The sequence below is a fragment of the Symphodus melops genome (assembly GCF_947650265.1).
Source record: "Symphodus melops genome assembly, chromosome: 7".
Taxonomy (NCBI): Eukaryota; Metazoa; Chordata; class Actinopteri; order Labriformes; family Labridae; genus Symphodus; species Symphodus melops.
The window spans coordinates 24,034,048-24,060,182 of NC_136697.1; the positions used below are offsets into that span (position 1 = coordinate 24,034,048).

Sequence of the window (26,135 nt, forward strand, 5' to 3'; positions counted from 1 at the left end):
CAAGTCAGCTGACCTGTATATCCCGGTGCAAAAACAGACCAGAAAAATACTGCAAATGATGAGGACAAACTTTCTTTCTTAAATTGCAAAAAAATATTGATTTGTTGACTAAGAAGAGGACAACATCTAATGTCTAAGTCTGCATATACAATACAATCATACGGTGAGTTGTAACTAGACTTTATGACTACACTAGGTTTGAAAGACCAAGTAACATAAACCTATCACCTACCTACTAGGCAGCCCTTTAACGTCACTATGAACTCATACAGGTATGCAGTGAAATGTAAGTCATTCAAAAGACATTTCATAGGAATCAGAACAATACACAATCCATAAGTGCCAATCCTCCTGTTTTTATTTGGTTACAACCTACTTCTTTTCAACAAATGTAAATGTATTAAGAGATTAGTTAAAACATTTTTAAGTCTGTGTCAAAGCTATTCAACAAGTTCATCCCTTCGATAGAGACTGTTCTGCTTTGTATTTGTCTTTACTTTAGTGTGTGTGTATATATATATAATATATGTATACTAGACTATATATATGTGCGTGTATAAATAGTCTAGTATATATATATTTAACATATATATGTATGCATGTGAGTGTGTGTATATGTATATATATATATATATACACACACACACATACACACACACACACACACACACACACACCAGTGCCCTAAAGCTCACACTGGCTCTCTCTGATTTTGAAAATCCCCCTCTGAACATGTTTCTGTGCTTTGTTGATTATCTGTGCTGTTTTCAATTCAATTGAATCACAACATAAAGCATGAAAATGACTAAACAGTGTTCATAATAGTGGCATCGATCTACAATTCACTTCTTCTGCAACATGATGTGGAATTTGTGTTGTTTTTTGAATGTGTTATCCTATACTTCAACACATAAAAATAATCCTGAGATTAACTGACAATCATCAGATACAGTGACACAGATTGAGCAACAAATGTGAAAATTAACATCTAGCGAGCAACCCTTAATTTAATTTATATGTAAAAGAGCCATGTCCGTTGATTAGAACAGCATTTTAGTAGCTTATTGGGGCAATGGAAACTTAAAAGCTGTTTATCTAGTCTGTCAAGGGTTTCAGATCTTGCAACGAATGTAAATAAAACTTTTAGAGCTTGAGCTGTGATTTTAAGAGTTTTTTTATTCGGGGAGAACAAAAAAAAATACATGTTCTTTATTCATGCATTGACATTTTCTGTACCGCTTAACCGTTTTTGTCTAATGAAGCAGTTGAACATTGTGTACACTTTCTTCATAAACACAACCATTCTCCTTATCCGGTACTTCCGCTGTCTGTGTGTGTGTGTGTGTGTGTACATCGAACCAACCCCACGGTGTGATGTCCACCAATCAACATGTGAATATCAAGAGCACGGCGGTTTTCTTAACCAATCCGACGCCTAGTTTGCAGTTGCCTTTCATACATCAGCCAATCGCTGAGCAGTATTATATAGGAAAGGGGCGGGTCGGTGTGTGGTTCAGGAAGACGGGTGGGGGGGAAAGAAATCCTCCTCAGTCAGTTAGCCCGCTGCTAGCTTCCTGCCTGTAGCCGTGAATTGTTATGAGCGCAATAACTGTGAATCAGTAGATCATTTTACTCTCGATAGGGTGCAACGATGACCCTCTGACACCAAGGATGGACACAAGTCAACAATGACGGGGGAGAAAAAGAAGAAAAAGCGGCTGAACCGCAGCATTCTTCTGGCAAAGAAAATTATAATAAAAGATGGAGGAAGTGTGAGTTAAATATTTATTTATCTACCTTCACTGAGCTTACCGCCGAGGTTTTAAAAAACCCCAGAACAGGATCCAAAAACGACAGAAGTGATAGCAGACGTGTTTATAATCGGTGTGTGTGTTTGTGTGTGAGGGGATATAACGGGTCCGAGCTCGCGCTAACTGAAAACGAGCTAACGTTAGCTCACGTGAAGCGGCCTAACGCTCGTTTACACGTCAGCTCAGGTAACTGCTGTTAAACGGAGAAATGAACACCTGACATCAAGTGCAGGTACTTTATAGCAGGACGAGATTGTGCCACACATTTTTATTTTATTTTTTAACGCCGATTTTTGCTTCTGGACATTGAACACAAAAAAAAACAACGCTGGCGTAATTTTCACTCTGCATTTAAAAATTTGCTAATACATAAATTTCACAGTTTATTTCTCACTTTTTGACTAGTTAAATCCTGGTGTATTTGCTATTATTATCATTATTATTATTATTATTAAATCATGTGTTTTGTACATTTTTAGTGCTTTTCTTACAAACATTGTTTGATGTCCCCCTGCTTTAACGCCACAATTTCTCAGCTTGGGATCAATGAAGTACTTAATCTATCATTTATCTATCTATACGGGTATTTTTACTTTATTACACTTTAAATGAACACACTTTGTCATCTTTCGTCACTTCCGGGAGGGTTTTGTTTGTGAAGGATGCATTTTACGACGTAACACCGGCTAATGTCCGCGTTAGCTTTGTTTTTTCTTTACTGTTTATCACCTTTGTGAATCATTATATTTAACAAACACAAACCAATTATATTCATTGAAGGTTGGCTCATTCAAAACGTGCGGAATATACTATTTTTCCCTGGAAAAGCATCAAGTAAAAGCACAAATATTCAGGCTAGGTTAACATTAGCTGACTAGCATGCGTGTTTGTTTTAAGTAGGGTTAAATGTGTGACTGTAAAACCGATTTTTAAGCTACTTTAGTCTGACCCAGCCTAATTATCTGACAATGCACGGTAACTAGTCAGGGATGATAAACATTACCTGAGTATGACATGGTTGGTTTAACATATTTCAGTGTGAGCTTTGACTGCTACTCATTCTGATACTAGATGTACTATTTACTTCATTAAATATGTGATAGGCTGTGTTTCCTCAGATGCCCCGATTTCATTCATTTTTCAAGCCAAGTACCGTACATTTATGTCGCACATTTCAACAATAAGGCCATTCAAAGTGTTTAACACAAGACACCAAAAGCATCATGACAGAGGAAAGAAAATACATTTAGAAATTATTAAAACTTAAAATATGTTCTGGTTAAAAATAATTTAAATAAAATTGATTGAAGTAAGAATATAATAAAAGTTACAGTGCAGAGTTTAAGATTAAAATAGTTTTGATTCAAGGCAGCTGTATACAGGTGTCTTTTGCCTGGATTTAAAAGAGCTGAGAGTTTCATCAGACCTGCAGATATCTGATAATACATTTTATTTTAGGGCGCCTTTCAAAAAAACAACAACCAAGGACACCTTACATCTAGGGTTTAAAACAGAACAAAACAAACACAAATAGTTAAAAGGAGATAATTGACAGTTTTACATAAGATTAAAAACAGGAGTGAAATGGATGGATCAGAGTGAGTAGGCTTGTTTGAACAGGTTGGTTTTGAGACGTGATTTGAAAATGGACAGAGAGTCAATGTTACAGATGTCAGGGAGTTTGTTCTAGATATACGGAGCATAGAAACTGAACGCTGCTTCTCCATGTTTGGTTCTGACTCTGGGGACAGACAGCAGACCTGTACCAGACGACCTGGTCTGGGCGGTTCATAGTCAACCTTGAGGTCACAGATAAGATATTGAACTAAAACATCAGGTATTCTCGTATTTCTTTTATCCCTATGATGGCTCCTTATGAGGCTGTAAGCAAACAAAGAACAGGCTTGGATTGTTATTAATACAGTGAGGCACTGGTGCTGCTTGTGTAGTTGGTTAGGAAGTAGTGGTGAACATACCTGATCTATTAAGAGACACAAAGGTCTGTAATGATAACGTATCGGAACAAGAAACTGATGTTTTCCCCCCAGCATGTAATGATCCTGATGACTTCAGCTGTGTCACTTAACATTTTATACACCAGACATGATGCAGCTCTTTTTTTCAATTAGCCTCTTATTACAGGAGATTGTTATTGTATTGCTTATATCACTGTGGGAAGGTCTTACCACTTAGCCATTAAGACTTCCCTCTCAACATTCAATCTGAGAATCTAACAGGCTTCGATGTCCTTCTGTTAAAACCAAATCTCAAAAACCATAGAAGTGACAGGTCACCATCGATCAGTAAAGAGGAAGTTACAGCTGAGGCTGTTACAAACGCTTCCTCATTTGTAGTCCGTGCAGGTGGTGTGATCATTGACTCCTCAGAGAAATGGGAGGAGGTTTCCACAGATGTGCTGTCACATATCAACTTGTAGACTCATTTCCCGTGACCTCACCGTGTGGTTAAGTGACAGACATCGGTGTAAACTAGCACGTCTCTTTTGAGGTGACTCTGGCCGACCTACTTTTCACTTTGGTTTCCCCTTTTCTTTTTTCCCTGACACAAAACTAGAGAGTGCATGCTTCACATGCACGCTCTCACATCCTCGTCATATCTCTCCTCAGTGATTAGATTGAACAATGAAAAACATTTTCACATCAACATCACATTTTCTTTGTTACGCTTGTGTCTCTAGATTGAGAGTGATCCGGCATTTTATAAGACAGAGTTTGTTTGTTTACCTGTTTTATCAGCGACAACAAACAGTGAAGTTTCTGTTTGAGAGTTTTATATACAAACATAATGTTCACACTGGAGTAAAACAAGGTGGATGTCGTCTCTGCTTTTACCTGCTCCCCACAAAATGAATGCTGTCAGAGTAAGATGACGTAAACAGCTTAACCTGGTTGTCACATCTCCAAAATGTTGTAATTAGGCTAAGCATGCCTGGATTAATAGAGCCACAGTGTTTGCCTTCTTTTAAATTAGTCTCAGCATGGAGTCAGATTAGGCACATTTTGTCTACAGTGCAACACAACAAAGTACAAATGGTAGAGTAGAAAGTATAAAGCAGTAAAAGGTTGTGATAAAAGCTAACCACTGGCGTCAGAATCGAGTTTGTAAAATCCCTCCTCTGTGTCGATGGAGCTGATTTGTACTTGTAGTCATCTTTAAAAGAAACCCTGAAGGACTGATGATTAACAATGCAAATGTCTTATTCAAATGTCTCCCTCTGTTTATTTACAGCGGTCAAATGATTTGTGTGCACGTAAATCTACTCATTATGTGTGAGTAGATTTCTGTAGTTGGGTGGAGGGAGCGTCTAACAATCAGCTCATCAGTGTTTTCATATTAGTGGATTGTTGACGTTTAAAATGTGTCACAGTCAGGTCAGAGAATGAACGTTACAGGTTCAGGTGATGAAGAGTCTTTGGGTCTCACACACACACACACACACACACGTCTTAAAACTAGCTTCTCGTGTCAGGTTGGATCTGTAAATGTGTTTCCATGAAGAGTCACTCTTATCTCTCTCTCCCTGCAGCCTCAGGGAATCGGCGAGCCCAGTGTTTACCATGCTGTGGTGGTCATCTTCCTGGAGTTCTTTGCATGGGGTCTCCTCACCACCCCGATGCTGGCGGTAAGCCCTGATACACACACACACACACACACTGTTATGTAAACAGACAGATCGGTTTGTAATGAATTCATACACCCACACCTCTCTTCTGTGTAAACCGAGCCAATGAGTGTCATTTTCCATTGACTGTAGCCGCACAAGGCCCTTCAGTGTCCACGACTGATTTCATTCCTAATCAAATGAGCGACGTTCTGTGTGACGCACTTCTTATTTTTAAATTTATTTCTTATTATTTTTGTGTGGAAGCATTGACAGAGGTTGTGCTTAAAGGCTGAGAAATATGAAAAGCTGCGGCTAATGGGTGACTGATAAACTCAAGTGAAAGAGCCTCATTCGGTCGCATTGTTTGTGCACCAGTTCTTTGTGTAAACGGCTTATGGCGGGGTTTACTGGTTTGAGTGGTCGAGCACAACACGCTCACCTCAGTGCACGGCAGAAAAGTTTGGCTCCAGGCGACTCTGACATAATTTTTTGATGATATGCTTGAGAACTTAACAGCAGGGATTGTGCTTTTTACATTTCAGCCACGTTGCGTTTGTTTGTTGTATTGCTCTCCGTCGAATCTTTGTAAACACACATTTTTCCTCCCAGTGTGAATATCGGTCTGAAGAAAAGTGCTATCTCAAGCAAATGACGAGCAAACATCTGTGAGCCACATGGTGCGAAGCAGACAGGCTGAAGCAATGAATGCTTCTCAGCACTGTCTTGTTTGAAGAGGTGGTTGTGTGTGTAACTGTGAAGCATTAATTAGTGTGTTTGTGTTGGGGGAGGGGGGGGGGGTCGCCATCAAGATCCCTGGGCGGAGGCAGGATTTGCATTTTGGACTAATCAGAGGGCGTCTGAAGATGAGAAGGGACTGCTTCACTGCTCCTAGTGAGCGCTGCTTCATTAGTATCCAGCAGCAACAGTCCTCTCTGAGCATTCACAGTCTGTGCGTGTGTGGGTAACTGAATCCCAAAGGAAGAGGGGGGGGTTATTCTTCTTCCTCGCCGCGCCATAAGCTTAACAACAATACTCGTAAACACGAAGCAGATCCTGTGGTTCAGGCTCCATGTTCCCTGAGTGTTCCTGCTGCGTGTCATTGACACCTGCACTCTGCGCTGTCTGCAAACTCACGTTCTGGACTTTGAACCCGACATCCCATCACTTTGTAACTGTGAGCGAGCCTTTTCAGCTCCTTTTTGGACAAACACGAGGCCTTTACAGAAAACACCGGCTGACTGAAGTATGCATGGCAGCATTAGTAAAGTACGATCTATTTTTATGGGTTGTTTTCTTTTTGGAGAGTGGAGCGGGTGGTTTTAAATATAGCATTCATCTTTTTCTTAATGTGAATCATTTTGTTGTTGTTTTTTTTTTTTTCTTTCTCTCTCCCCCCCCCCCTCTCTTCTGTTTGACTTTTCAAACCCAATGTAAATTTGCCAAAAAGTGGCTTGAATAAATAAAACGGGATGCACTGTGAGATGTAGTTTAATAACAGAGAAGTGCCTAAGTAAGATGATTGGTCGTTTAAACCCCCTCCGATTGATGTCACTGTACAGCTGTCGTCGTTGTAGCAACAACGATCCAACGTAGAAGATAATTTTTGGATGGGACAACAGATCAATGCGTCAATGCATCATTGTCCCGACTGCTGTTTTAATGATCACATATTGATTCTTCTAAATGATGCTGTTTGCTTCAGCAGAGTCCCTGTCATGATGATATGGATATCATGGGCCACGTATCATCCGTTCACACAACACCAACCTGTGCCTTCGTCTCCCCTCCTCCTCCTCCCCAAGGTCCTTTTCTCTCCCCTCTTCCCGTTGTCACAGCGTGGACGGATGTGTGCGCTTCACTGGACTTGTAACGTGTCAGGAGTCGTGAAATGTCACACTGGAGTTCTGACTCTGAGTATCCACAGACGCAGGCTGGTTGGACTGCTTACAGATGAAAAGGAGCCAGTTGAATGATCCTCCTGAAGCTGACATAACTCTTTTAGTTTCCCTTCTCTTTAAAACCTCGAGATGCTTCCTCACTAGTTACTTTCAACACGTTATTTGTATGTTTGAATATATTACTTCACACTGTTCCTGTTGTTGTTGTTGGTGAGAGAACATAGTGCACTCCACTGTAAAGGGTTGGATTACACTGGGCCTACTCTTTATGTCCTTACATGGACGTCTGTATTAAATGCATTACAGTGAGCATGGACAAAGTAGACTGTGTGTGTACACACACACACACACACACACACACACAGACAGACACACACACACACACGCCATGTTGACAGTTATATTAAACAGTAGATACAGCTGATGATACACAGCTCTGATGAATTCCATTCAGTACATAGCGTCACATTATGACTTCTACCTACCACGTGATGTCATTATTTAGGACAGCTGAAATGTGTTTTACCCTTTAGGCAAACACTGTTGATTTTTTTATTCATTTTTTAAATTCCTTTTGATTAACAAGTTGAACATTTAGCTGCTGCTGGCCTCAGATGTGAACAGTTTACCCTGCTGCTACACGCTGGATGTGTTGACCTGGGAAACTTGAATTGATGGTTTATTTTCTTCGTCATGTGGCACATGGCTGGCTGAAGTCTGAACATGGACGAGTGTCGCTGATTGTTTGAGATGTGATGCAGACCTCGTGATTAGTGTTTCATCTGCTGCTGTCTGTGTTTGTTCTCCAGGTGTTGCACCAGACATTCCCCCAACACACATTCCTGATGAACGGGCTGATCCATGGCGTCAAGGTAAATAAATGAGATCCTTATTTTATCTCTGAGGAGGGCAGTATTAGAGTCACACATGCAAACCAGCCAAACACTGGTGTCTGCCTGTTCACAACTTATCTCTGGTGTTTTATGGCTGCAGTGTCTCAGTAGAAAGTGTACCACTCTGCATATGTTCATTATTGGAGTTTGTGTGTTTAATGCTTCAGCTTGTGTCCCTGGTACTCTGGATTAATCATACAGTCAATGTGTCTGCTTGTCTTGTTGTGTCACATCAAACCACAGAGGTAAACATGCCGGCAGCCATGTTGTTTTGTTTTTGTTTACTGCTACACCTGCTCTTAAACCTTCTTCTCGGCTCTGCAACTTTGACTCACTCTTTTTTTTTTTTTTTTGCTGAGTGTGTGTTCTTGTTCGGCTCCACGCTGTCCGACTCTTAAACAGTGGCATGTAAACACCTGCACGCTGTCCAGTAAATCTCGCCAGCTGTCCAGGTGGCCACAGAGCAGCTCCACAGCCCTTTTGTGTCTCTAAAGCCAGTTAGAGAGACGGCTTGTTATTATTCTAGATCTTCTCTACATTAGGATCGTCTGTCTTGTTTGCACTGACAGTAAACTGATCTGTTGGTATTACACACTCTGCTGTTGGGCGGTGAGTTTGTTTGTCAGTGTCTCCACTTCAACGTTTCCTCACACCAGCACGCCTTCAGGGCTCCTTTGTACTTTTCTCAGACTGTCTTTATTTAAAGTAGATAAAACTTAACTTTACACTCAGACAGCTGCAAACGGACATCTCAGTCCTTTGAATGTGCGAGCGGAAGAAGAGTAGAAACAGTGTTTTAAGATAACGTTCTCCATGAGCTCAGTTGAAGCTCAGATGTTGAATGAGTTCTCCGTGTGCGGCTGGTGTTCATGTTGTCCACTCATTGGACACTCGGGTGAAGTCTTTCTGTGCTGCCTCTGTGTAGTAACTCACCATTCACCCGTTTCCTCCTCCTCCTCCTCCTCCTCCTCCATCTTTTCCAGGGCCTGTTATCATTTCTGAGCGCTCCGCTGATCGGAGCTCTCTCAGACGTCTGGGGACGCAAGTCCTTCTTGCTGCTAACAGTCTTCTTCACGTGTGCACCCATTCCACTGATGAAGATCAGCCCGTGGTGAGTGGTGTCTCCTGTGCTCGCTCCAACACTGAGGATGTTTACAGGCAGTTAGAAAAAGTCGATTTGAAGGGTTAGTCCGACTGGACTTTTGAGATTCGTGTAAACATGTTGGTCTGACTAAAAAAAAACAAGTGTTTGGGTATTGATTGACTGTGCAGCAGGCTTTGAACCTGAAGTGGAACAGCATGAATGCATCACATAGAAGACGTCTCTAAAGTGTAGAGTGAGCTGGAATGATGCAAGCAGTCTGGTGGTTGCAAAGTTAAAGGTCCAAAAGTAACTCACTGAGGGGGGGGACATGTTGGACAAACTTCTGTCACTGAACCGATTGTCCCCTGCTGCTTTAATCTTGGGACAAGGACAGTCGTCTAATCGAGCTTTAACCATAGTTCAGCTTACCATGTAAAGTTACTGACTGTATAATCTAATGAAATAAAAAGTTTAGTTTAGTTTATTTGAGCAGTTGTAATTCTGCTCAAAAGGAGTGGGCCGAAGCTTATAAGCGCCCACCCCCAAACTAAAAAGGATGGAGTGATATCCCATAATAAAACCTCAGAGCTGTGGCATGCAGCTGTTTGTCCTGCTATAAGACAAACTCTCATCTATCTTTCTTTTCTTTTTCAGGTGGTACTTTGCGGTCATCTCCATGTCGGGCGTCTTTGCCGTCACCTTCTCGGTGATCTTCGCCTACGTGGCAGACATCACACAGGAGCATGAGAGGAGCACAGCATACGGCTTGGTAAGCAGATAGCCGACTCAAACAAAGTCCTGTTGGAATAACGTGTCCTGAAACTCTTCATCCTGTATCACGTGTAGAAAACCGATGGCTTTTCTCCTCCCTCCAGGTATCGGCTACCTTTGCAGCCAGCCTGGTGACCAGCCCGGCCATCGGAGCGTACCTGTCCGTGACTTACGGCGACACCTTGGTGGTGATCCTGGCCACAGCCATCGCCCTGCTCGACATTTGCTTCATTCTGGTGGCCGTGCCGGAGTCACTGCCAGAGAAGATGAGGCCCGCGTCGTGGGGAGCGCCCATCTCATGGGAGCAGGCCGACCCCTTCGCTGTGAGTGACAAGTCAACACGTCTGCTGTAGCCCAGCATCACCCTGATGCTTTTATTGAATCATCACCTCCCTGACCCTGAACACGATGTCTTTGTTGTTAATGGAAGGTTTTTAAAAGAGTGTTGTTGCAGCTTTTGGATGATCATCTGTGAATGTAGGATCAGATTTGTTGCCTCCTTTTTTTTGCTAACGTTTGAATCTCTCTGGTTCCATGTTTGAGCCCATCTTTCATCCCTGATAACATCCAGCCTTACATATGTGGGTGTGGTCAGATGTGTTGTTTTTTTTTATTCAGCAGCCACACCCAAAGAGTGTTGTCATGGTAACCTGTGCACCTTTTACTCGACAGCAGCAACACAAATAGTGTGGTGAAAATAGTGTCGGCATTCTGTTGACGTGTTGTCTTCTGTTCCTACCTACCGTCAGAACCAATCGTTTTCGATTTGAGTCACAGAGGTGTCGTGCCAAAACCTTTAAAGGTGCTAGCCAGCAGGCTGATTCAAATCGGAGACTTTGGCAGACTTGGCCGCTTGGTTCTCCGTCTGCTGGATTCAACATATGTTTGAAAAAAAAAAAAAACATTTGAATGGGCCAGTATGATCAGGAGAAGAAACAATAACAGCAAGCAGTAATGTTTTTACACACAAACAGGCACATAGATATGTAAACGTTTTTTTGGGGGGGGTTTAAACACAGGCCTGAAAAAAAATACCTCTCCGTCCTTACAATATAATAATAGACGCATTATTTTTATATGAACTTACATGCATGTACAGCTCGTTTGATGCCTCGACCTCAATGAGGTGAAAATGTCACCAAATAAACAGCAACACAGAAAATAATACGTACCAAAGAATAAACATACATACTGTAACACAAGCTGAACATGTGAATATATCTGTGTGAGAGATGTGTAATGTCACTCTGCTAAGCCCCGCCCACCAAATGATGCCCCAAACCTCCGCTCCAACCGTTGTCCCTGCAAACTGTCCGTTCCACTCGGTCCGTTCAGTCGGACTCAAGAGGGCAGAAACGCTGACAGCCGGTCAATGGACATCCCGTCAGAAGGTTAAAAGAAGTAGCAGCTGCTGTGTGCCGTGCATTCGACGTGTTCTCAGAACGTCCGAGGTGCGGAGAAGGAGAGAGAGTGAGCCGCAGACATGAGTAACCAAGAAGCTTGGTGATGAGAGTTCAAATAGAGCCTGCAGAGGTTGGCCAGTTACGTGCAAGCCAAAAGTGATGAGTCCTTCATTTCATATTTAACAACAAAAGCGTCACTTAAAGCAGACTCGGATAAAGGAAAAGTTGTGTACTGAAGCTCAATGCAAAATATTTTCAAAATTCAATCTTACATGACATCATGAACAAGTCTCCTGTTGTTTATAGCCAGCTGTTGAGCTTGATTTGTAAAGGTTCTGTTTCTGCTCGTGTCTTTGTCAGTCTCTGCGTAAGGTGGGCCAGGACTCCACGGTGCTCCTCATCTGTATCACAGTGTTTCTCTCCTACCTCCCAGAGGCCGGACAGTACTCCAGTTTCTTCCTCTATCTCAGACAGGTAACACGCTGCTCCATCGTTCACCTGAAAATATGTATTTACAACCACATGTCGCGCTGCCTACGATCACCAACAGCCCCTTTTTTTGTTTTTTGATGCATATTTTATTAGATCTTTGATTATTGTTTTGATGCATATTTTATTAGATCTTTGATTATTGTTTTGATGCATATTTTTTCTACACTTATATTTTTATGTTTGAATTTTTTGCACTGTGATTTTTCTCCTGCTTTGCTGCTGTAACACTGTACATTTCTCTGCTTGCGAGATGAATACAGGATTATCTTATCTTACTGTAGAGCTGGTAAATGACACTGTGTCATTAAGAAAGACAATACAACGTCGGATTTTTCTATTCTATAAAAAGAGACTGAATTTCTCAGATAATCATCACTGAGAAACTTGTGTGAACGAGCCAAACGTTCAGAGCAGCGAGTCTCGGCTAAATGTTAACGCATGTTTACACTCAAGCAGGAAGACATGAAGAGTGATGACGCTTAATGGTTTAGGTCGTGATTAATGACGAGGTGTGACCTCCTCGTCCGAGCTGCTTAAAGAGAGGACTGTACACTCTGTGTAAACAGTGTTAGAAGAACCAGTCTGCCGGGTTTGTCACACAAACACACGTGGTGTCCTCTCCCACCGTCTTTAAAAAAAAAAAAAAAAAAAAGAGGAGAGTAGGAGCTAACATGACTCTACACACCTCCCTGTCCTCTGCCTGCTGGTATCCTATATCTCTCTGCACATTAATTCTCATAAACTAAATCCACCTCGTACCAGCTGCCCTCCTCCTGCTCTTCATTTGACCTGAATCCATCAGAGAGTAACGAGGGGAGAGGAAAGGGAAGCATTGCTTGTTGTTCCCGGATGCAGCAGTACACAGCGCCTCTCGACAAATGAACCTCCTTTCTGTCTTTGTGTTGGATGTGAAGCGGGTGAAGACTTTGTGTTTGGGGAACCTGCTTGTCTCTGTCTCTGCTTGTCTGGTCTTGTCCTCACCTGTGTTCTCTCTCTCTCCCCCCCTCAGGTCATACGCTTTTCATCAGAGACAGTGGCTGCCTTCATCGCTGTGGTGGGGATCCTCTCAATATTAGCTCAGGTGCTTAAAAACACACACACACACACACACTTGGTGTAAAACAACATGTCACATCGAGGCTTCTTCTCGTCGTGGGTGGAGTTTTTGTATTGTGAATCTTGATCGTTTTAAAGGCATAAAATACTGTAGAAAAATAAGCCTTCGTTCCCCCGAAGTCCAAGTAGTTGATTTGAAATCATTTGTGGAGCTGAGAAAGCTTTCAAAGCCTCGCGTTAAACTAAACATTTAATCACTTAAAAAAGGAGGAGCTTCAGACGACTAATCTTTCTTTCCGATTGTGTTTTTCTTTTCTGTGTTTGCCGTCCGCAGTAGAGAGGGACGACATATTGATGCAGCATGATATTGTTGCCTGTACCCTGTTTGATAAAATGTTTTCATTGCTGGTGCTGAATGTCGATGAAAGACGGCTCTATGAACGGGTTTGACTCACCACGTCATTACATCACGAGTCCTCGCGGTGGCGCTTTAACACCAAGGAGGATTAGGTCTCGAACAAGACGGCAGGATAAAGCGTCAGATAGTAGTAGAGATTAAACATAACGATTGTATGTGTCATCACTTTATCAACATTACAGCAGAACGGATGTAAATAAATAAATACATACTATTTAAAAATAAAAAAATAAACGTTTCTGTCCCTGCTCATGAAGAGTTTGAAAACATTTGCAGCCGTGTGTGACCTCTGCTCTGTGTCTGAACAGACGGTGGTTCTGGGGATCCTGATGCGCTCCATAGGGAACAAGAACACAATCCTGCTCGGCCTCGGCTTCCAGATCCTCCAGCTGGCGTGGTACGGCTTCGGCTCCCAGCCCTGGTTAGTAACACCCACGCCTTGTCTCACACACACACACACACGCACACACATACACATATATATACACACACACAGACAGACAGACAGACAGACAGACAGACAGTACCTTTCAATCAAATGTGCAATCAACCCAGCAGTAAGAAGCAAGCGCAGATTAAGAAATGAGATTTGTAACTATTAAAGGAAGAATTTGAACCTGATTGCTTTTATACAGCTAATGTTAAAAAATGATCAAGCTTCACGAATAGATATCAGTGATGCAGGGACATGTAATCTCAAAGTAAACATGATTCAGCCTCACACAGAAGTTTGTCTTGCATGACGAAGCACTTCCTGCAGCAGCGTGAGAATCGGTTCGTTGCGGCTCATATAACCTCAGTAAAGCTTCAAATATGGAACTCGTGAATGAAGAGATGGAGCGTCTCTCCTTTATTCAACCTTTCAAGCCAAAAGACTTCAATGTTTAACCTCCTGTGAATGAGCCTTCAGTACCGGCACATCCCCGTCCATCCACCCACTGCTCTAGTTTTTTGTGAGCGTTCAACGCTGTGGTCCACCGTTGTTGTAATGCCCTGCCAAACCACCAGAGGGCAGCATAGCCTTAATTAAAGTCACTGCCTCAGGCTTGTTGGTGACGCTGCAGTGGGATAACTGACTTTATCAAAGGCATCTATATTTCCAATATTTGTAACCTAAACGATTGTTGGACTGATGTAAATGCTATAATGGATTTTAGCGTGCAGACATAAAACCAGCAGATGTTTTTCTGCATTTAAAATTTCAGTTTGAGATTCCAGTCAATTCAAAAAACTTTTTGTCATTTTTTTTTGGCCATTCAAGGGTACAGATTGTTCTCTCTTTGGAAAAAATCGGAGTACGATTTAATGATTCTGTGTTCGCTCACTCAGAACCTGAAAATATGACAAATGATAATATCCAAAAAAAAACAAAAATCAAATTCCTAACGGGTTCGGCTTCATTTCCCTCGAGTTGACTTCAGATTCAGTTCCTCCTGTCTCGCTTGTTGTTTTGGCCCGGAGGCAGAGCGACTATAATATCTATTGATTGTTAAGAAAACCTTCACAACACGTCTCCTCTGTGCTTCTCTCTTGCTCTGATCAATACCTGAGAATTCAGTTAGAGAAAGGTCAATCTGGCTGCATTATATCAAGGTTCCTTTGTTCATGATCTCAGACAAAAAAAATAAATAAAGACAGTGTCCATTGCACCAAGCTTCTCTCCCGTTAAGGACAAGAACAGCTTTGACATTTTGAAAGGTATCACGGGCATAAACAGCTGGTCCTCATTCACAGAGCTTTGTAATATTATAATACTATCAGACTATTGGCTGTGTTCTTGGTCAGGTCATGAGATACAGGATGAGTTTGTCTGATGTGGGTAACGCAGCAGGCTTGATGAAGGTTAATAGGTTGTTTGTGTCTTGGACTAACGAGCGTGGTTGTGTCGTAGGATGATGTGGGCTGCTGGAGCGGTCGCAGCCATGTCGAGCATCACTTTCCCTGCTATCAGTGCCATCGTTTCCCGTAACGCCGACCCCGACCAACAAGGTAAGTTCAGTGAGGAACTCTTTGCTCCTGTTGTTTTTTTTCACTCATTCTGTCCAGTGAAGAAGAAAGATGGCGGTACATCGACGACTCCTCCGTTTGTAGATTGTCGAGCTGTGCGCACTCTGCTCCACTCAACAAAGTGAAAATGAATACAAATACTTCTGTAACTTTAAAGCTTATCAATTGATTATTCAGTTGATTATTGGCGCTGTCACACTCCTGATGTTTCCAGGACGAGCTGCATGCCAGACCTAGTGTTTTATCCGCTGCTAGTCTGAGGGAGCTGATGTGAGAACGCAGCAGGATATTATCCAATAGGAGGGAAAGTGACATTCATGTAGTGTGACTGCTGCACGGTGCTCAGAGTGTGTACGTAAACAAACGGGCTGCATGATGTCGTCTGATCCTCAGTATGTCGTTCCCCACTCTTACCTTGATGATGTCATTCTACACGCAGCGTTGACACAGAGGCAAATCTTCGTACAGCGGACTCGTCCTCTACTTCTGCCTGCTGTTCTCATGATAATCGCTCACAGTGATGACTGAATGATCCTGATGCGTCTGATTTCAGGTGTGGTCCAGGGGATGATCACTGGAATCCGGGGCCTGTGTAACGGCTTGGGTCCTGCTCTTTACGGTTTTGTGTTTTACCTGTTCCACGTGGAGCTGACAGACACTGACGGCTCCGAAAAAGGTGCCAAATCCAACATGGCCAACCCCACTGACGAGGTTTGTGAAGTTGAATCTATAAACAAAAATCATCTATACAATCAAATCAGTCGTTCCATGCACGGTCGCTGTTCTCTGACAAATGATTTCTACTATCTTTTCTTCAGAGCTCCATCATCCCAGGTCCTCCCTTCCTGTTCGGAGCATGCTCAGTGTTGCTCTCTCTGCTGGTGGCGCTGTTTATCCCGGAGCACACGGGGCCTGGCATGCGGCCGGGGGCCTATAAGAAGCACAGCAACGGGGCACAGAGTCACTCCCACAGCCCTCAAGGGAGCGGGGCCGAGGGCAAGGAGCCGCTGCTGGAAGACAGCAGCGTATAACCTCAGCTAAGGGGGGCAGACATCTTTGCTCCAACCTCCTGCACACACAGAAAGACACACACATTTTGGACACACTATTGCCTCAGGCAAACATCAGACTTCAACGCCATGAAGAGGTGTGTTTGTGTCCGCAGCACAAAAGTGGCCACTCCTTCTTTAGCAGCCCCTTTTTTTTTTTTTTTTTTTTTTTAACTCTGGGTGTTGTGGGGACTCTGAAGACCCTGTGTGAAGAGGGTGTTTTGGGGCTGCATTGGAGAGGTGTGTGTGTGTGTGTGGCTTGGCTGAGAAGGACTCCAATCTTTGGTTTCCATAAAGCGGTAACAGAGTGGAGTGCAGCTTTACCCCCCACCTGGTGTTAAAAAGAACCACAGTGATTTGATTTGGAGTGTGAGTGGGGTGTATCTCAAATGTTACTAAATCCCTGCGTGATTCTTCATATTCCTCTGTAGCCAGTGAAGTGGCAACCTCGCCCGTTTGTCCAATGACAGTGTAACAAACCGTTAGTTGCACTGTCTTTCACAAGCTAATAATTGTCCAGATGCATATTGCTGCTGCTGCTACAGCTCGGTGTGAGCGTCGGTGAAGGGAACACAGTTCTTCCTCTGTGTGCTCGGCGAGGGAGCAAAGGAACTGTAGACGCGCGAGGCAGACCGACGTTAAAGAGGCGCTGCCTAAATCACAGTTAGGACGGGTCAACCAGATACAAGAAGCTTTGTGTGTGTGATCACATTTTGCTCACACTTCTCACAGAGAGGAGTGTGCAGAGAGACCACTTTTATTAGCAGAAACAGTTTTTCAATGTTTACTTCTCTAGATACGTAGTACAGTTTGGGTTGTATATTTTTCTCTGTTCAAACTGAAGGCTAGCTGTGCTTCAAGTCCTTATTCAAGAAACAAACGTTGCCTCGAAGTGACTTAATATATATATATAAATGTATATATATTAATTACGTAACCTGTATGAAGACCATGGTCTGAGAAGGCTCTGTAATCTTCCTCTATTGCTCCCATCGGAGCTGTTACAAACGTTCGACTCCCTTTGTTTCCACAGCCTTCCTGTCGCTTTATCTTCTTGACGTTTTATCACCATCAAGGTTAAGGCTCACAGAACCACAGATTTATTTCCACAAGCCTCCGGACAATTATTTATAGCTGGAGCGTTGCTATCAGCAGGGTCAGCCTGTGACTTCATACTGTAGACTCTTTGAATGAATATCATTAGGTTGTCTCTCATGCTGCTGCAGTAGTCGATTCAAAGGTTCACTATAGGTAATAATATGTTGGGGGTGATAATTTAATATGACCTGGTTTCACAAAATCCTTAAAGTTTATATGATTACATTTTAGCTAACTTTAGCCTCACCTTTAGCAGTCGTCTCCTCAAACGGGCGCCGTTCACCCAGAGCTATGCACGCCGACGTGCGCCACCTCCAGGAAGACAAAGTAGCTGCAATCGTATTCTTCCTCTAAATTAGGAAGGATTTTTTTTGTCTATCGCCCCCTGCAGGCAAGAAGTGTGGAAAAGGCTCCGACGTGTTGATGTGAGGCTACAAACAGTAAAGTGAAATCTGGCATCATCAAGATTAAAACACGATGGGTTTCAGTTTACGTCCTTGCTACCCTCCTTTCAATAAAACGTCTTCAAATAGAAATCGCATCAAACTCAAGAGGGGAGTGTTTAGAGTCATGATCAGCTTGAGATCCTTTTTTAGACTGAGTTGTCCCAGAATTAATTTTCAGATGTGACACATTGGAGAAAACAGGAAATGGAAGACCTTAAAATGCACATTATCAAGAACTGTACATTTCCAGAGCTGCAGCGTTTGTCGTTGGTTTTGCCTGTAGGTGGCGCAGGTCAAACTGCTGCAGCGCTGTAAAAGGATGAGACCGGTTGGAGGCGTTTATTTCAGATCCTTCGCATTCGTGACCGTGTGTTTCCCTTTTTGTTCACAGACTGCGTCATCAACTTGTAAATGAACCTGGTGAAGTTTTAACAGTTAACTTCTAAATGCCTCTAAGTGCATTTTAAATAAACGACACACGAGCCCCCTCGGGAAAAGTAGCTCAAAGTGGGTTTCATGCTCATTAACACCTATCATAGGAGTTATGTACGTCGTATAATTTGTGCCAAATGTTTTGCTTTTGCTTTTTCTTACTATCTGTGTGTGTGTGTGTGTGTGTGTGTGTGCCTGCCTGTGTACTTGAGGGATTTTTTTTTGTTTTATCGTTCGTTTTGTGTCTTTGTCTTAATTCCTTGGCTGAAGATTTAAGTTTTAATGCTTTTTTGTTTTGTTTTTTTATAACTTCATTCAATCATTTTTAGGAGTCTATTCGCTACATTGTTGTGTTATTGAATGTCCATCTATCTGGGTTTTGTTTTCTTTTTTTTTTCACCTCGGTCTTCATTTTGTAACAAGCATTTCACCGGGTTAGTTGCATTTGAGAAGCAGATTTTCCCAGATCGGTCAGCACATCATGACAACAGTCACTGAATGTTCCAAGCTGTAAATGTTGACCACACTATGCCCTCAACGTTTTGACTAAACCTGTCAGAGTTTTATTTTTGAAGAGGGATTTACTATACCGGAGGCCAATTTTGTTGATTTACTATCTGAATATCATAAATATATTTTTGTTGTTATTGGACCAACTTATTGGTTAAGCCAAAAAATGTCAAGTCGTACTCAAATTGGAAAGATTCTGCACCAGCCCCATGTGCACTCGTACAACTTCCAAGACTGTAAATGTACACAGATCACCTGTACAAACGGCAAATGTATATATGTACTGCTCGAGGAGACGGCCACTTCTTGATCTGATCGGTTGTATGGTGCAATTATTATTCAATATTTCTCAAGACTTGCCTGCTAGCCACTTCTGTTTTTAGTACGATGTGGTTTGTGGCCTGAACCCCTCTCTGTGTGCCTAAAATTAGCCAGGAAATGAGTATGGCAACGTAAGTAAATGGTGGTTATTATGTAAATATGGGAAACTAATGACAAACTATTTATTAAAGGTTTATTGTACAATGAAACGTTTGAGTTTGACTTTTTCATTTTCCTGTGTGACGTATGTTTAGCTGGATTTTTATGGAATAGGTTGAACAGAGGTTTTAGCCTCTTTCAAGGACGGGTTTGGTCATTTTTCAAAGTGGCATTCCCTCCGTGCTCCGTCTGCACCCACCGCCCTCCGCTGTGTGCTCCCTCAGAAGCCACGCCCCTCACATGCACAAGCGCCATTGGTCCAGAAGCGGACCTCAGCATGGAGTAGTAGAGAACGGTCAGGAAGGAGGTGAGATTGGTTCATCAGGTTGGTACTTCATGGCAGACATTGGTTGAAGTTTTTACAGGCTTACAACTGCAACAGACTTTCTTCGTTCCTTTTATTACGTAAATTATCCATCGATTAACGAACACAACTCTTCTAATGTGGACAACAGACATTTAATTGTGCTAAATCCCATTTGATCCCATCACAGTTAGTTCATTGTTGGTTTTACTACAGTTTATAATGCCAGACTATTTGGCTCTAACTTTGTTGTTTGTTTTTGTAATTCAGAGTTTTATTGGCCTCTGATGCGTTCTTCTCTCCACCTACACACTATAAACTTGTATTCATTAAAACGCAGACCAAAGCTCATTTAGTCTCTAAGTCGTGCTTCATTAAAGCCACATGGAAGCAGAGGTAAAGTCTGGCAGAAGTTCGGAACACGTGTACAAGAGTCGAGATTAAGGTAAATTATACTCCATGATTTATTGATTTTTTTATTTATACTCCATGATTTATTGATTTTTTTATTTTTTTTGTCTTTTTCAGGGGGAGGAACCAAAACTGCTTTGCATTTATAAAAAAAAAAAAAACACTAAAATCCAAGCATGTAACCTCTCTCATGATTAATGGTGTCTTCACATCACTTTCAGTCACGCTCCTGAGTGATTAGTCGAGCTGCACAAACAGAAGAGTCGACATGTCTGCCACTGTCTGTGTAATTGAACGTTTCCTCTCACGTTTACAGGATCACCTCTGCATGCCCGAGCAGACTGTTCCCCCTTCTGTCTGTGGAGGATATATGCTATGATGATGTAGGCAAAGTGTCCAAGTGGAGCAGCAGCTGTTAAGTGGTCTTAACCTGGGATAGAAGAGATAATATTAAGACTCTTAACAGTAATCCATGCCCATTGTTTCCTGACCAGCCCTGAGCACTGAGGTGGATTTAGTCACTGTGAACTCATCAGCACAATGGCGCGCTTAACAAACATCTATAATCACCAACTACTGTGTAAACTCTGGTGTATGCACTTTAGAAATCCAGTCTACAGTGTAAAAAGCTGCACAGAATTAGGCTACAACCAAATTAGCAACTCTGCTGGTCTTCCATATGCTTATCATCTTTTCGCTTACTCCTTCTTGTTTTATGGAAAATTTGAAACGTGGTCTCCTACCCATGGTAACTATTTCTAGCTACAGAAGGAGAAAAGATACAGAAATAATGGCAAAAAGCTGCTGAGGACAGGTTGAACATTTCCAGTAGCAGCACACTGATCTTTGTAAAACGAGTTGGTAGAGACCACAACTCTAACACCAGTGAATGATGAACCCATATTAGCCGCGCTAACTCCTTTTTTTGCTGATTGTTGGAGTTTTAGTCATCAGCTGAATTACCAGGCAGCGAACAGAAGAAGAAGAAGAAGAAGAAAAAAGCCTCTTTAATTATCTTCATGTATTTAATGTATTACGTAAATCAGATTCTGTTATGATTGCATTAAAGTCTTAGCCTTGGTGATGGGATGGTTTTAATGATGACGGACTCATCAGCACTGTGAGAGCTTTTATTGAGCTTTCATAATCACCAACCTGAGTAAATACGGTTTCATATTTAAAAACACATTGGTTCTTATGTGTAGTGCACTTTTATTTTAGTTTGGTCTGCACTGTAAAACGTTGTGGAAACATCTGGACAGATAACCTTTTGCTTGTTGCACTTCAAAGTAGGAGGGTTGAACGTCAATGCTGTAACTCTCAGTCTCCCGTGCTTGCAGCGACACAACGCATCGTCAACAAACAGCAGGTTCCAGCTTTCTGGGAATTAGGAGCACACAGCCTTGCCAGGATTAACAGCTCTCTGGCAGAGAAAGGATTGGGCACATTTTAACAAGAGCAACTCGACTGAGCGCTTTACAGAAGGTGGCTGCTCAGATCACTTCCAAGGAGAGTAAGAGTGAGCACAAGTGGTGCTCGTGTTTGGGATGAAAAGGGGCCGTGCGACGGGGGGGGGAGCTGCTGGATTGTATTGTGATGCAGAGTCGCTGTCATAGCACATTTACCCTCCAAGCTTCAATTAGGGGCATGAGAGTCGAAGAGTGCTTACATGTTTGAAAAGCAGGCCTCCTGGACTTGGCTCGAGGCCATGAGCCGTCCACAGCGCCATTTCTGTGACTGTCCATTAACCTCACAGAGGCAGTGCATCCATCAAGCTCTGTCTCAGAACTTTAAGTATTGTGTTAAAACGTCAGCAGGAAGAAACCTTTCTTGGGAGCAGTGCACCTCGAGCCCCAAAGACGCACTGGGAAGGGGAAGTGGGGCCCAGAGGTGGATGTCCCACTCGTTGTGGACGCACGGCAGCATCTCTTCCTGTGGGAGAGAAATGAAGTGTGTACTGGCGTCTAGGAAGAGCCCCGGGATGAATCATGTGTGAACCTCATTGTTCTTCCAGTCAAACAGGTCTGTGTGAACCTGAGTTTGTCACTAACCTCTGCCACAGTCTGTCTGTTTTCCCATGTTCTATATGCAGACCGCCAATATTTCCTCATATGACTTCCCAGCATAAGCGGTTGATGATTAACCTATGCAAAGGTGTGGGCCTCCGGGTGCTGCGTGTTTCACTCACAAGGCCTGAAAAACATTGGAATGCTTCCTCTAAAGCCATAAAAAAAAAAACCTCTATATTTACCTCTCCTGCGTCTTTGACACTTACTGTCAAACGAGAGGAACAACACCAGTGTGTCACAGCATGTTCAAAATAACAGAATCAATCAGTCTTATCTCTCTGAACTCTGACCCTGACATATTCAAACATATGATAGAATAAAGGTAAAGGTTACGTGTTGACGTGCGGTTGTTAAAAAGCAGCAGCACGATGCAGAAACCTGAAGAGAGGGAGTAACTGCAGCTTGAGGCTTTTATGAAAGAGCACTTTAATCCCTGCTTGCATGCAGAGAGAGAAATTTAAAGCTGATTTATGTCATTACCTAGAAACACACCTGTTCTTTACCACAACTCACATGTGCTTTATAATGCCTTCCCATCATTGTAGCATGAGCTAAATTAAATCTCTGTGAACTCGTTGAGCTACATTGAAGCCTTTTAGCTGTATGAAGGGGTCACACAGACGGTTTGCTTTACCTTCAACAGATCGTCACAAACAAGCTTCACATTTCTTTAACCTTTTCCCTTGGCATTTTTTTTTTTTTTAGTACATTGAATTTGATCCACAAAGATTTTTGGTGTTTTTCAATCAGCTCCATTTCCAGAGGGGCTGTGTCAGCGGGCACAATATTGATATGTCCATAAAGATGGACCTCATGTATCCGCCTCCTCCTGTGAAAGTAATGTGAAACCAAAACACCACCAAGACGTTGCTGCATGTGGTTTGATGTCTAAACCCTTCCAATAACCAAAACACACTTAATTTAACCATAAACCAGCAGAGAGTACTTGTGTAATATTTGTCAGCTGGCCAGATACATCTCACCTGTATGAATATACTTTTTGGTATATGTTGGACATACAATATAAGAAATTGTTGAAGCATTTTGGCTTGGCTTGACTTCAGTTTATTCGCCCCCTGCTGGCCATTAAATCAATTAAAAACCACTTAAATTCCAGCATGACAATGAATTTCTCTTTGAACATACCTTTCATCCAATTTCGCCTCATTTTTCAAAACCTTTTTATTGATATCCATCCTCTTTACTTTGGTTACATAAATCAATCTCATGTTAGACCAAAGCTTTAAACAGTTCATTCATTGAAATACTTTTATTCCTTTTTCTGCCATATTGATTAGATGTTTTATCATCTTGTGTTTGTGATTCTATCGTCATGATCATCAACATTTTCTATCTACTTAAAGCTGTCTAGCAAACCTTTTTGATGTCCGTGCCAAATTCCAACTAGTCCTTTCCAGGACATCCATGTTGTTTTGTTATATTGTTTGTTTTGGGACACTGATTTTCCCGGCAACGGAGCCTGTGAATGTGTCGCTTGACACCAGCCAAGATGTAAATACTGCCAGTGGCTGCTTCCTTTGAGGCACCACAGAGGAAGAGTTTCCTCTTTTAGCAGGTTTTACGATACACACGGAGCGATGGGTCACTTGTTGCGGTGAGGGAATCTTCAAACAAGTTTCAACTCTCACCTAAAGGATTTCAAGGCGTTATTCAAGCGGTTCAGTTTACATCGGGGGACTCTGTATCGTCTGCCAGAAGTTAGAAGCAATAATACAATATAAGATGTTTAAGTTACAATGATGTTAGTAGTCAAAGTAGTTTTGATTGTCAGCCTCGGTCAAAAAAGGTGAGTTGAAGTCAATTTTAAAGACCACATCTTCTCCATCAGTAAAATCAAGCCTGACCTTGAACCCGCTTCCCCTTGTCCCCTGAATTAGACTGATGGAGGCCATGTCTTGCACCCAACAGTGGGACTGCTCCGCCCTTCACAATCCGCTATGACCTCTGTGCTTGCCCAGCAGAGGTCAGGATTAGGAGGTCGTCAGGATTAGGAGTCAGATCTGAAAAACAACCTCTTTTTTTAGTTCCCAGCACCAAGCGAGCGGGCTGTCAGCGTTCACATGGTGTGTTTATGACTCATTTGTTTTTCTCCTCATCTCAGCCTCCAATAACACATCAATAGTTCTGAGCCATAATGGCCCTAATCTGGTCAAAATAGCAAAGTAGGGAACATTCTCTGCTTTTGACTCACCAGTAAAGATAAAAAAAATGATTGAGATTGACCTCAGCCGTTGGCAAAACAGGTTTCTGAATAAATCATTAAAGTCATTCAATAAAAAGGAGATCTTTGACGTCTTGAATTGGGTGAGAGATGGTTTTCACATGATTATAATTCTTAAAAGATTTCTGTTTTTGATTTCAAGTTTTTTGTAAATTGACATTTTTTTAATACTTTTTTTCATTTTATTTTAGTGATGTTTTGATATGCATTGCCTATGTAATGTTTATTGGCTCTAAAGGGTTGAATATGAATAAAGTGAATGAATGAATACAAACAGATCCTCTCTATCAGGATATTGATAACAGGCTACAAATATTAAAGAAAAACAACAAACTCAAAACCCAATCTGAATCTGACCCATCACTCATATTTCCTTTTAGAGTAAAAAAAAACATTTATATACATAGTCAGCAGTTCATGAATGGTAAAGAAAAATCCAGCCATTCGCTCAGGCTTTAATCTCATAAAGACTCATCACTCCTGCAGACTGCAAACTCAACAAGAGATTATAAAATTCACAGCAATGCAATTTAGCTCTGCTTCCTACTTAATGCATGAACTTCCTGCTGTGCATGATGGTCCAATCAGCTGTTGGCTAATCACCCTGGTGCTGTTGATGCTGGATAGAGGTAACATTAAAGAGCGTAATTCTGAATGAGCTGGTCTCTCGTTGAAAGGCGTCGCTGAGTTTCAACTCGTTTGACCCTCTTGCTTAGGTTTTCTTTCCATCTTTCAAATGTCGTAATGTGAACACAGAAGAGTCTCATATGGGCTATTAAAGGGGCAAACCATAAATATTACACACGAAGTCAAGTAAATAACATTGAATGTTATTAAGGCAAATGCAAGGGGTGAAAGCCATCCATGGACTTTACATTACAAGGGACACCAGTTAAAATGTTTGCCTATAGGGCACCACGTGGGTTGAGCTCTGCAGCAACATGTAATAAAAGTCACCTCACACAGTTTTTTTTTTTTTTTAACAGATAAAGCAAATCCTTTTTTTGTTCCAAAGTGTAAACATATTTATTTCTCCTATAAAAACTGGCTCTAATTCAGATGCCTTGGTTTTTAGATCCAGCTTAAAGTGAGCACTTCCATCACCTCATTTTCCATCACCAGAATTTGCACCTTGCTCCAAACAGACAACAATTTTGACTTAATAACTATGGTATTTTTTTATTAATTGCCTTATATTATTGTTTAACACATTTATAAATATATATATATATATATATATATATATATATATATATCACATTTATATTATGTTCTGGACCTTCGTGGAAAAAGTGTCAAAACCCGTAGACAAGAGTCAAGTGGATGTAAATTTTTCAGGTTGTGACGGAAGTGCATGGAGCACCTCCGGTATAGTTTTTTTATACAGAAGAGATCACAGATAAGAAAATGTATTGTCTCTTTGAAATAATTTAATATTCATGTGCAAATACTGTTTTGACTAAAACTCTCACTCTGCTGTCTTTTAACAATCACAAACTATGATTGTTGTAAATCTTCCCTTTGTGGAGTGGGCTTTAACTCATTTAGTCTGACTCCCACCCCGAGGCAGCTCCAAGAAACATTCAGAAGGACTGCAGAGAATTGATCAACCTTTTCGCTGACAGTCTTGTTTGCT

At 41.9% G+C, this 26,135-nt stretch overlaps 1 protein-coding gene across 1 annotated transcript; it reads left to right on the forward strand.

Moving 5' to 3' along the window:
- The first annotated feature begins 1,477 nt into the window (after nt 1–1,477).
- mfsd14a2 (major facilitator superfamily domain containing 14A2) lies at nt 1,478–19,523 on the forward strand. The gene is made up of 12 exons (XM_079349275.1): nt 1,478–1,772; nt 5,359–5,454; nt 8,144–8,206; nt 9,211–9,338; nt 9,966–10,080; nt 10,187–10,405; nt 11,846–11,959; nt 12,987–13,058; nt 13,760–13,872; nt 15,343–15,440; nt 16,012–16,169; nt 16,277–19,523. Exons 1-12 carry the CDS (start codon nt 1,689–1,691, stop codon nt 16,487–16,489), a joined length of 1,473 nt encoding a protein of 490 aa, XP_079205401.1. The 5' UTR covers nt 1,478–1,688; the 3' UTR covers nt 16,490–19,523.
- Nucleotides 19,524–26,135: the final 6,612 nt, after the last annotated feature.

Coding starts and splice junctions, on each gene's coding strand:
- mfsd14a2 (XM_079349275.1), top strand. CDS start 1,689: ATGACGGGGGAGAAAAAGAAGAAAAAGCGGCTGAACCGCAGCATTCTT. Junction 1,773..5,358: donor TAATAAAAGATGGAGGAAGT/GTGAGTTAAATA, acceptor CTCTCCCTGCAG/CCTCAGGGAATCGGCGAGCC. Junction 5,455..8,143: donor TCACCACCCCGATGCTGGCG/GTAAGCCCTGAT, acceptor TTTGTTCTCCAG/GTGTTGCACCAGACATTCCC.